This window comes from Peromyscus californicus, unplaced genomic scaffold (assembly GCF_007827085.1).
Source record: "Peromyscus californicus insignis strain IS unplaced genomic scaffold, ASM782708v3 Scaffold_7__1_contigs__length_154581171, whole genome shotgun sequence".
NCBI lineage: Eukaryota > Metazoa > Chordata > Mammalia > Rodentia > Cricetidae > Peromyscus > Peromyscus californicus.
The window spans coordinates 109,436,874-109,448,226 of NW_026294595.1; the positions used below are offsets into that span (position 1 = coordinate 109,436,874).

Here is an 11,353-nt window from a genome sequence, read left to right on the forward strand (position 1 = left end):
AGACAATTAAGAAAATTACTATAGTTTTTGCTTCCTTCTGAACAAAAGTTTCAAATCTTTATTCACCATGAATACAAAGTGCAAAATATGTACTTGACCCTGAATGTGAGTGTAAATGAGGAGAATGAGAGAATCCAGAAAGGTTCCGGGGGAACTGTGAAATCAATACCTCAAAAATGGGAATAAGTAGACAGAGTTCAAAAATGAAAATAGTTCCATATTGTCCCAAGTGGACTGAACACATCCTTTTCAAATGAGGTGACTAGCACACAACATTCAGATGTATTCAGACACTTAATATATGGCTGGAAATCTACCTTCAAAGAACTAGGGTGCTAAAATACAAAGTCTCTAGAAAATCACAAATTATCACCATCCATTTCAATTCTACCTAGTGCTGTTTTCTCAACATGGCAGATCCAAACCTCATGTTTCTTTGGGCATTTCCAGCATTTCAAAGCCCAGCGCACACTGTAAGAACCACTGTCTTAAGGAAATCTAAACATAAGACAGGTTAATAAACAGTGAGGTCATTATCTTTGACTTGAGCATACTACCTCCAATTTTACCAGAGGATAGCTTTTGTTTCCCCGCACTCCAGCCTGCCAGGGGATGACGTTGTCTAAACACATTTTCAATGTTTTCTTTTTAACAGTTAATATATTTCCAGGATGCAAGTCCATTTCTTTCTAAAAGGTTCCTAGGACACCCATTGAAAAGTCAAAAGCAATGAACGAAAAGGGATCGCTATTTTGTTGGAGAAGAAGGACACCCTTTGTATTGAAGTGGGGAGTTACAGTCTGTGGTCACCCTCTGCACAGTGTCTCTTTGTCAAGTAATACATGCTGGAAAAAAAATAATACAGATGGGAAAATATTGTGCACTGTCAGATCTTGGAAACGGCCAAAGGATTTTTCCTCACCAATGTCTTGTCGATGACTTTCACATTCTGGCACCCTGAAAAAAATAATGCGTACATTTAATATGAAATGAATGCAATAATAATCAGGCAGGTAATCGTTTTCCCAAGGAATGTAAAACTTGACAAATGTAAGGTTTATGATTCAAGGTAGGCTTGCCAAATCTTATGTGGCATGAGACCATTTTTATTACCTAAACAGTCCTTAATACAAAATGACTGGCACATATTTTTATTAACACAAAGAGTGTATTCTTTCTGCCACATTTAATAGACAGCCGGAGGCTGAAAGCTCTCGTTTAGGATATGTCTGCAGCAAATTAAAATGTGTAGTGAGGATTCACAGAATGGCATTCTTCTCCTGAATGTTCTGGCAAACTCAGGCTGCACAGTAGCAGGGAGACAGTTTAGGGAATTATAGCTATCATGATGATTGGGACCTTGTGGATCACAAAAAATGAATCTCACTTCCACTTCAAATGGGGAAGCTGGTAATTCACTCAAAGCTCCCCCCCCCCGCCACCCCCCCTTACACACATCAGCTAAAGGTCCATTTTGAGTCAAACTCTAAGCCATCCATAGTAAACACAGAACTTACTAATTCTTTTAACAAACATTTATTGTTTGTGTGCCAGGCACCACTCTAAACATTGCAAACACTGCAATGAGATAAAAGATGGAAAGATCCCTGGTCACACATTTTATATTCTAGAGGAGAAACATAAAATACATAATGTGTGTTGTTTTAGAAATAAGTTATGTGACAGATGATTTATGAATGGTGATAGATTCTTAAGAAAAAGAATGGAAGAACAGGGACAGAAAGCTGGAACTTGGAGACAGATGAATAGTCAAGGTGGTCCTTTTGTGAATGAAAAATGTACATGAAAGACTGAAGGGTGGAGGAATTCTTCATGTAGACATCTGGGGAGCACCAAGGAAGTGGGCAGATCCAGCACAGAGACCACCAGGCTAGAACTTGTCCGATAATCAAGGAACCTTTAAGAGGCAAATGAAAGCTTGAGACAGTAACAGGGACATCAGGGGTCACAGCTGTGACTGAAAGGGTGACAAGACCCTTGTAAAGTATTGAAAGGACTTTGGTGTCTATGTTGAGTAAGTCAAGAGTCATTGGAGTGTTCTGATCCAAGAAGAACATGAGCTAAATTAATGTTTAAGATGGCTACCCTGGTTTCTGTTTCAAAGGAGAGTGGGAGAAGTAAGGTAGACAAAGTTAGAGAAGTAGACCCCAATACCCACTGCGAGAGGGAAAGAATAATGGGACAGCCACATGGTGGCAGTGGATGTGGCGAAAGGGGTCAGGTTCAAACACTGTAATGAGCAGCCCCTATGGATGTCAAGATGCGAAAGAAAAGGCAAATGTTGAGAGCTTTGGACCAGAGCAAATGAAACTTTGGCATGAGAGTGACCTGGGAGTGAGAGGCTGCAGGTGGTACAAATGGAATAGAGAGTTAGAGACTTGGTTTTCGATGGGTACAATTTCATCTGCCACTTAGTTAAGAGGTAGCACTGACTGGCCAGTTGGATCTAGGCAGTCATGTATTGATAAGTGAGAAAAAGAATGGCTCTATACCTACCTTGAAAGTGCTCTTGCTCACGAAGACATCCCTGATAGGATTGTCAAAGCTGAAGGCTAAGTAACTAGGCACACTGTAAATCCCCCCACCCAAGAGTGCTGTGCCTCAGAGCCATAAATATAAAGCCAACTGCAAGTTCAATGGCCCAGACAATCGGTTTTCTTCCCCCTCGTATCTTCTCTCTTCCAAGGACCCTGGCTTGGAAAGCCCACAGAAAACAAAACAAACAAACAAACAAACAAAAACAGTAAGTGAAGATCAGGGCCTGCTGTGATTTGAATCTGGAGTGCTCTCTGCAGGCTCCTTTTTTCAGTACCTGTTTCCCAGCAGTGGTGCCACATTGGAGGCTCTGCAGCCTTTCGGAGGTGGGGACTAGAGGGTGTAAGTAAGCATTAAGGCCAAGGCTCCCGAGGTTATGACTTAGCCCCTAGTTCAGTTTCAGCCATGAATCTCGCAAAGTTCTCCCCAGGGTGATGGACCGAATGTCTCTGAAACCAGGAGCTCAAATAATTCTTTTTCTTCTAGTAAGTTTGTGTCTATCAGTTACGGAGTTGCCCTGATGCAACTTCAAGGAGTGTGGAGCCTTACCGCTCAGAGCCATGGCCAGCCGGAATTCTTCCTTCAGTATCTCAAGGACATCTCGAACACCTTTTTCTCCCTAAGCAAGTAACAGATATTAAAGTATTGGGTAAACTAGTTCGGTTCTATTTCACTATTGAAGGATTTTGTTTTATTTGTTTATTTTCTTGTCCAATTACCTGGAAAGCCAAGCCCCATATGATGGGTCTCCCCACAAACACAGCCTTGGCTCCCAAGGCCAGAGCTTTGAGAACATCGGTGCCTTTCCTTACACCCCCGTCTAGGAAGACTTCCACCTTTCCTTCCACAGCCTCGACGATTTCTGGCAGGGCATCAATCTAGGGAGCGAAGAGGGACAGTGTGGCAATGTTTGTGTAAAAACTTCTGCTCAATTTCACCTCCAATCAATGACTTCAAACCCACCCAACTAAGGCTCAGAGAGAAAAGAGACCAATAGGTTTAAGGTTGATGATGGAATCATTTCTCCAGGAAGAAAAATGCAAATGCTAGGAACTAGAAACTCGTGAATTCAGAATTAAGTAGACTCTTTGTCTTCAAAGTATGGCATTAATTTTTCTGCTCCTGAAATTTAAATGCAAATATTATGTCTAAAAAATAGTAAACACAATTCTAAATCACTTAATCTTTCATAGTTCCCTCTTTTATCAAAATAAGTGAAATATCTTACTCATATAAAGTATTCTTAATATTGTTTACTGAAGATCAATGGTTAAAATGCACATTAGATTTTGTAAGCAGTGGTGTAGAAAGCATGCAAGCATGGCTTCTCTCTGATTTCCTCTTCTAACATACTTTATATCTAGATAAGCATGAGCTAACTGTGAATACACTTTACTCTCAGTTACAGGAATATGACCATGTGAACCTTGAAGATCCCTGTCTAAATTGCCATTGACAATGGATTTAGTTTACCACAGAGAGTACAAGAACACCACAAGAGTGAGGTGGTGGTGTATATTATCCTTCATGATCCCCCATACATCTCCAAATGCATGTCCTTTCTAAGACATCTATATAGTTTCTCCCATTTAAATAGACAGAGCATATTGACCTACTCCTTGACATTGGCTTTGGTTATTATGACCCACTTTGGCCAGTCATATGTGAGTAGGGGAGGTAGAGGGCCATTTCTGGCCACAGACCTGAAGCTATGTCAGGTATTTCTTTGTAGGTTTGCGCCTCTGTCCTTCGTCATGAGATAGGGATCCCCAGACCTTGTTCCATCAGAGCTTGGGCCCAGGAAGACTATTCAGGAGGCAGAGCTGTCTAACCTCGCCCAGCTGGACTTGGAACTTAGATCCCAGCCAGCAGGCTAGTCCCAAGCCTGAATCAGAAGATCCCAGTAGCAGGATGTTTGAAGGGAACAATTGTCAGCTTAAATCACTGGCTTTTCCCCCTAGAGCCACAGTAGTATGTGATACAACTGGCTCATTAGATGTAGGTGAAAATTTATGGAAATTATTCACATTTGTCCCAAAACGTTTAGATCTGAAATGAAGTCCTGACTCCATTTATGTATGCTGTGAAAGCCACCACACACTTAAACTACTCTTTTTCCAGAAATAATTGTGCTGAAATCACTCAAAGGCTTTCCTACTTCTCTCCTAGAAGTTTAGTGGCTAAACTTAAATAGAGTTTTATGTAAAAGGCTGAAAACCAAACACAGCTACAATTTGGAGGAAGTGGAGGCAACCCTTGGCAAGTGGCCCCTAAATGTTTGGCAGGTAGTGTAATTTTCCCCTTTCCCTTTTGGCTTCCATGCCTTGCCAAACATGCTTCGGATCCATTTACATACGTTCTCTTACCTATACATAGTCCCCTTTTACATTCAGGCGAGTTACATCAACATATAAATGCTACAATTTCCAAGCCATGATGCAAGCCATAATTAAGCATATTTCCCCATTTGAAACCAGAACCAAAGAAAAATATTAGCTAGCTTGGGTTCAATACACATTTTCAAAGTCACACAAATCAAGTCTGTTTAGGTTATTTCCAGTGCCTAACCTGACCTAAAAGTACACTAATAAGGACACTTAAGATATGAATCCTGGAATATAAAACAGAGCCTGCATTTGTGTCTCTGTGTCTGTGGACAGGTAAGTCCCATCCAACACTGAGCAATTCTAACGTCCCTCTCTTTCCAGAGCTGCACTCTCACTAGGCACACTCTATATAAAATAGAGTGATCCAGGCAGACTGAATACATAAATGGAGCAGATAAGCCCATTAGGTACAGCCCTATTTATAGTTCCTTTTTTTCCTTTCTTAAGCATCCATAGTGCATCCACGTTTACTCAAGAAGAAGGACACTCAAATGTTCCAACCAAAGGAGCTGAACTTTAGACATGCTGCTGTAGTTAAAGCAGAGGTAACTGAGTCCCAGCTGCTGCTCTCCCCAACCATACCCTGCACCCCTCCAGGGCTTCTACCCAGCACAATCAAAAAATCACCAGCCCAGAGATTCAGTAAGCCCCCAAATGGCTCCAGTGATCCCCCACACACAATTCATAGTGGGATTATGCTCCCTAGGGTATCCTTAGGGTAAGGGAGGTGGGGTGGGGATCTGAACTGTGGTTAGCATTCACCAATGGAACAGGAGAGATTCTAACAATGCTTTGCTTCTTAACTTAGATCTTAAGAACTGGCATGACTCTTTAAGAGACCTGTCCCTTCATGAAAACAAATCAATCTGATACACTAGAAGATGTGAGACAGTGAGATTCTCCTCCACCAGCCTGGTGTACCACACAAGCACCTGACCCCATATAATCAGGACTGAGCCCAGCCAAGACAAGAACCCACCACCTCACAGTTCTCAGCCCAAAATCTCAACTTAATAAAACTGGGACATAAATAAATGGGAGTTGTTTTAGCCAGTAAGTTCAGATTTGTTTGTGATAACATTAAAACCAATTCATATACCAAGTACCTCTCAAGGATGGATCACATAAAACATGTCTTTGCAATTCATTTTGTATTTTTGCAGTACTGGTACTAGAATTTGAACTTAGGGTCTCCTCTATGCTAGGCAAGCACTCTACCATTGAGTGTCCCCTCTAGTCCCAAGCACCCCTCTAAAAAATTGTTAGATGGTACAGAATATGCCTAAGGACTCAACTTGAGAGTCATCAACTTAATAGCGCAGACGCTTATTCAGTGAAAGTGTTTGGCAGATGGGAAATTTACTGTGGAAAAAAACACATTATATCTGCAAATCTGAAGTACTTAGGGTTTAGTTGGCATCAAAAAGCAATGCAAATTTGAAAAAATATAAAAGAGTGCTGTGGGAGGATCCTTCTGTACGCTGTGAATATGCATGGCTCTCATTGGTTAATAGTAAAGCTGTTTGGCCTATAGTAAGGTAGAATAAAGTTAGGTGGGACAGTCAAACTGGGAACTCAGGTGAAGAAGGATAGAGTCAAGAGAGACACAAGTGAGCTGCCCAAGAAGCAGATGCTAGAGGACCGATAAAGCCACGGGCCACATGGCAATACATTAATTAATAGACATGGGTTAATTTAAATCTAAGAGCTAGTTGGTAATAAGCCTGAGCTATCGACCAAGCACTTTGTAGTTAATATAAGCTTTTGTGTGTTTATTTGGGACTGGGTTGTCCAGACAGAAAAGCTTCTGTTCTGTTTACAAAAGAGAATATTCGAAGGACTCATACAGGACAGAGAATAATGTGTCAAGATAAACTGACATTAAATTCCTGGTTCAGAAATTCAAGCGGCAAGTATTTCTCTGTACAAGGGAATACTGTGAAGAAGGAAAATGTAGAATCGTACAGTCCAGGCATATCCTTTATGGAACCAACACAATACCAGGAGAGGTTCAGGCCTAAGAGTCTGAATGACTTGCCCCTCTATCTCTCATACATTATGGGGAGGCAAGAAAATAACTCAAACTCAAGCCTCCTATTTCAAAACTCCTCCCATGATATCATACCAGGCCTGTACCCTGGCTTATGATGTAACGATGTCTACAGGACAGTAAGACCTTCTATGCATCTAGTGTAAAGGCTTATACCATAGCCTCCTTTTAAATCTTTGACTGCTCACCTCAAAACCCATACACCAAGAGGAAAAAACACCATTTGCCACAGACTGAGTGCTTTCATACATTTCTCTCATCATCATTGGCCTGAAATTTTCTGTAAGTACGAGGCAAAACTTAGGCAGGTATATCCTCTCATACACACGGCATGCAAAGGGAGGGGGCATTGTTTTCTTTAAAACAGTCTCTGAGACCACAACTCAAAAGCCCTTTGAGATAAGTTTCCATATGCCCTTGGCCAGAGGGAAAGAAACCACACCATTTAGATATTTTCCCCTTAAAATCTAGTTAGATTTGATTTCAGAAGATTTATATTTTATTTTTAGAAAACAAACTTAATTTGGCCCGCACACTAAGCCTATGTCTTCGTGCACAAGTGAGGCATCTGGCCAGGCACTTTGAGCTGTGAGCAGCTTCTCCACCCTGCTTTAAGAAGGGCATCACTTTCCACCCCTTTTTACCTTCAGGCCACATTTAACATCACCCAGAATGCTGTGTCTACGGGACTAAATCTACAACAGAAGGGGCTTACAACCCCTAGCTTTATGATTTCAGATCTTAGGCTGCTAATCCCATTGTATACAGACTTCAGTGCTTTGGAAACACCGTGTGAGTGCCCTGTGCACACGAGTGCTCCCTGCTAGTTGCCCTGTGCACACCAGAGCTCCTTGCTGGCTTGTACTCTGTCATAAAATGAACTCAAGTTGTCTGCAGACTTAGCCAAATCATCCTGCTGGTTCAACAAAACAACAATTTGCACTACTACTATGTTAAATTATTCCTCCTCAGAGGCTTTTGTCATTCCCTACAATTGTGTGTTCCTTCATTTCCTTTGGATTATCATGTCTGAATCATCTCTCTCCTTCTCCAGCTCATATGTCACCTACTGGTATACCTGTGCTCACAAAAATAATCCCTGCCTTACTAATTAGAAGGATCTGTTTTCATGAATTTATAAATAGACATATTGGGCTAGTAAAAAATAACTGCATTTGCTAATTTAGATAATTCTGTACCACTGAAAATCCGAGATCTCACATAACATCACACCATTTACTATAAGTGATTCTGAAACACACACACACACACACACACACACACACACACACACACACACACACACTCAGTAGACATATACAGATCCCTGATTTAAAAAAGTGGAAACTCACTGTAGCTGGCACTCCATCCAGTTGTCGAGCCCCATGATTGGACACCAAGATCCCATCCACACCATGTTTCACAGCTTCTTTGGCATCATCACCTGGAAAAAAAACAAAATACCATCCCATGGAAACAGTCACTGGACAAAAGGCTTGGACTTCGAATCTCCAGCATGACTATAGAAGGAGGAAGACCTCATTCCCACTCATCTTGTTTAGTGCTTTGAACATTGAAATGTACCCAATCATTACATTGTGACGCCTTGCACAGCCTTGGTGCAGTGGGAAGGGGCTTGGACCTGCCTAGGCTCAGTGTGCTGGGCTCTGCTGACTCCCCATGGGAGACCTCCATTTGGGGGATGTGGGGATGCGGGGTGGCTTGGGAGGGAGGGCTAGGGGGTGGGAGGAGGGAGGAGGGGGGATCTGTGGATGGTATGTGGAGTGAGTAGAAAATTTCTTAATAAAGAAAAATAAAAAAATAAAATAAATAAAAAAATAAAAAGAATATCAGTGGTAGTTCATTCTAAAGTTAACCACTGGCACAATTTAACTATGTGATAAACTATGAGTACATAGTAAATTGTCATAAATAAGGAATTTATCTCTGTAAAGACATACTTCTGTTAACTTTATTCTATCAAGTTTTATTTGTTATCTGAGAATTTTATACAATGTATTTTGGTTATATTAATTACCTTCCACTAATTCCTCCCAGATCTTTCTTCACCTCCCTACCTGCCAGCTTCTTCATTTCTTTTTTTTTATTTTTATTTTTTTGTTAAGAAATTTTCTATTCATTTTACATACCAACCACAGATCAACCTGTCCGCCCTTCTCCCGCCTCCCAGCATCCCCCACAAACCACCCCCCATTCCCACCTCCTCCAAGGCAAGGTCTCCCTTGGGGAGTCAGCAGAGCCTGGTACATTCAGTTGAGGCAGGACCAAGACCCTCCTCCCTGCACCAAGGCTGTGCACAGTTTCTCACCATAGGCACTGGGCTCCAAAAAGCCCACTCATGCACCAATGATGGATCCTGATCCCACTGCCTGGGGGTCCCCTAACCAGTTCAAACAATTGCCTTGCCTATCCCGAGGGCCTAGTCCAGTCCCATGGGGGCTCCAGAGTTATTGGTCCACAGTTCATGTGTTTCTACTCCTTTGGCTAGCTGTCTCTGTACATTTTCCCATCATGATCTCGATGTCCCTTGCTCATAGAATCCCTCCTCTCTCTCATCAACTGGGCTCCTGGAGCTCAGCCTGGCGCCTGGCTGTGGATCTCTGCATCTACTTACATCAGTTACTGGATGAAGGCTCTATGATGACAGTTAGGGTATTTACTAATCGGATTACTGGAGTAGGCCAGTTCAGACACCCTCTTGACTATTGCTAGTAGTCTAAGGTGGGGTCATCCTTGTGGATTCCTGAGAACTTCCTTAGCACCCTGTTTCTCCTTATTCTCATGATGTCTTCATTTATCATGATATCTCTTTCCTTGCTCTCCCACTCTGTCCCTGTTCCAGCTCGAACCTCACATTCCCTTATGTTCTCATCCCCCATCCCTTACCCTCCATTACCCTCCCTTCACCCCCAATTTGCTCATGTAGATCTCATCTATTTCTCCTTTGCTGGGCAATCTATATATCCCTCTTAGGGTCCTCCTTGTTAGCTAGCTTCTCTATAGCTATGGGTTGTAGTCTGGTTATCCTTTGCTCTACATCTAGTATCCACTTATGAGTAAGTACATACAATGTTTGTCCTTCTGAGTCTGGGTTACCTCACTCAGGATGATATTTTCTAGTTCTACCCATTTGCCTACAAATTTCATGATATCATTGTTTTTTACCACTGAGTAGTACTCCATTGTGTATATGTGCCACATTTTCTTTATCCATTCTTCAGTTGAGGGGTATCTAGGTTGTTTCCAGGTTCTGGCTATTATGAATAATGTTACTATGAACATAGTTGAGCATGTGTCCTTGCGGTATGATTGAGCAACAAGAGTGGCATAGCTGGGTCTTGAGGTAGATTGATTCTCAATTTTCTGAGAAACTGCCATACTGATTTCCAAAATGGCTGTACAAGTTTGCACTCCCTCCAACAATGGAGGAGTGTTCCTCTTGCTCCACATCCTCTCCAACATAAGCTGTCATCAGTGTTTTTGATCATAGCTATTCTCACAGGTATAAGATGGTATCTCAGGGTAGTTTTGATTTGCATTTCCCTGATGACTAAGGATGCTGAGCAATTTCTTAAATGTCTTTCAGCTGTTTGAGATTCTTCTGTTGAGAATTCTCTGTTTAGCTCTATAGCCCATTTTTTAATCAGATTGTTCTTTATTTTGATGTCTTTATTTAGTTTCTTGAATTCTTTATATATTTTGGAGATTAACCCTCTGTCAGATGTGGGGTTGGTGAAGATCTTTTCCCATTCTGTAGGCTGTCATTTTCTCTTATTGACTATGTCCTTTGTCCTACAAAAGCTTCTCAGTTTCAGGAGGTCCCATTTATTAATTGTTGCTCTCAGTTGTGGTGGTATTGTGTTCCCCAAAATATTGTGCATCCTAATAAACTTATCTGGGGTCAGAGAACAGACAGCCACTAGATACAGAGGCTAGAAAATGGTGGCACTCACACCTTTAATCCTAGCATTCCAGAGACAGCAATCCCTCTGGATCTCTGTGAGTTCAAGGCCACATTGGAAACAGCCAGGCCTGGTGACTCACGCCTTTAATCCCAGAAAGCAGCCTTTCCCAGGGAGTGGTGGTAGAAAGCAGAAAGGTTTATAAGGCATGAGGACCAGAAACTAGAAGCATTTGGCCTGGTTAAGCATTTTGGCTGGTTAAGCATTTAGGCTTCTAGCAGCAGTTCAGCTGAGAGCCATTGGGATGAGGGCACAGAAGCTTCCAGTCTGAGGAAACAGGACCAGCTGAGGAATTGGCAAGGTGAGATAGCTGTGGCTTGTTATGGTACTCTGACCTTCCAGCATTTACCCCAATAACTGGCCTCGGGTTTGATTTT

At 41.9% G+C, this 11,353-nt stretch overlaps 1 protein-coding gene across 1 annotated transcript in view; it reads right to left on the minus strand.

Moving 5' to 3' along the window:
• Positions 1–672: 672 nt before the first annotated feature.
• Positions 673–11,353, minus strand: part of Hao1 (hydroxyacid oxidase 1) — a 34,213-nt gene continuing 23,532 nt past the window's right edge. Inside the window, exons 2-5 of the mRNA XM_052723704.1 lie at positions 8,346–8,437; positions 3,276–3,434; positions 3,106–3,175; positions 673–957 (exon numbers count right to left, since the gene is read on the minus strand). Of these exons, the coding sequence (XP_052579664.1) occupies positions 887–957; positions 3,106–3,175; positions 3,276–3,434; positions 8,346–8,437 (392 nt within the window). The 3' untranslated portion in view covers positions 673–886. The remainder of the gene's footprint in view (positions 958–3,105; positions 3,176–3,275; positions 3,435–8,345; positions 8,438–11,353) is intronic.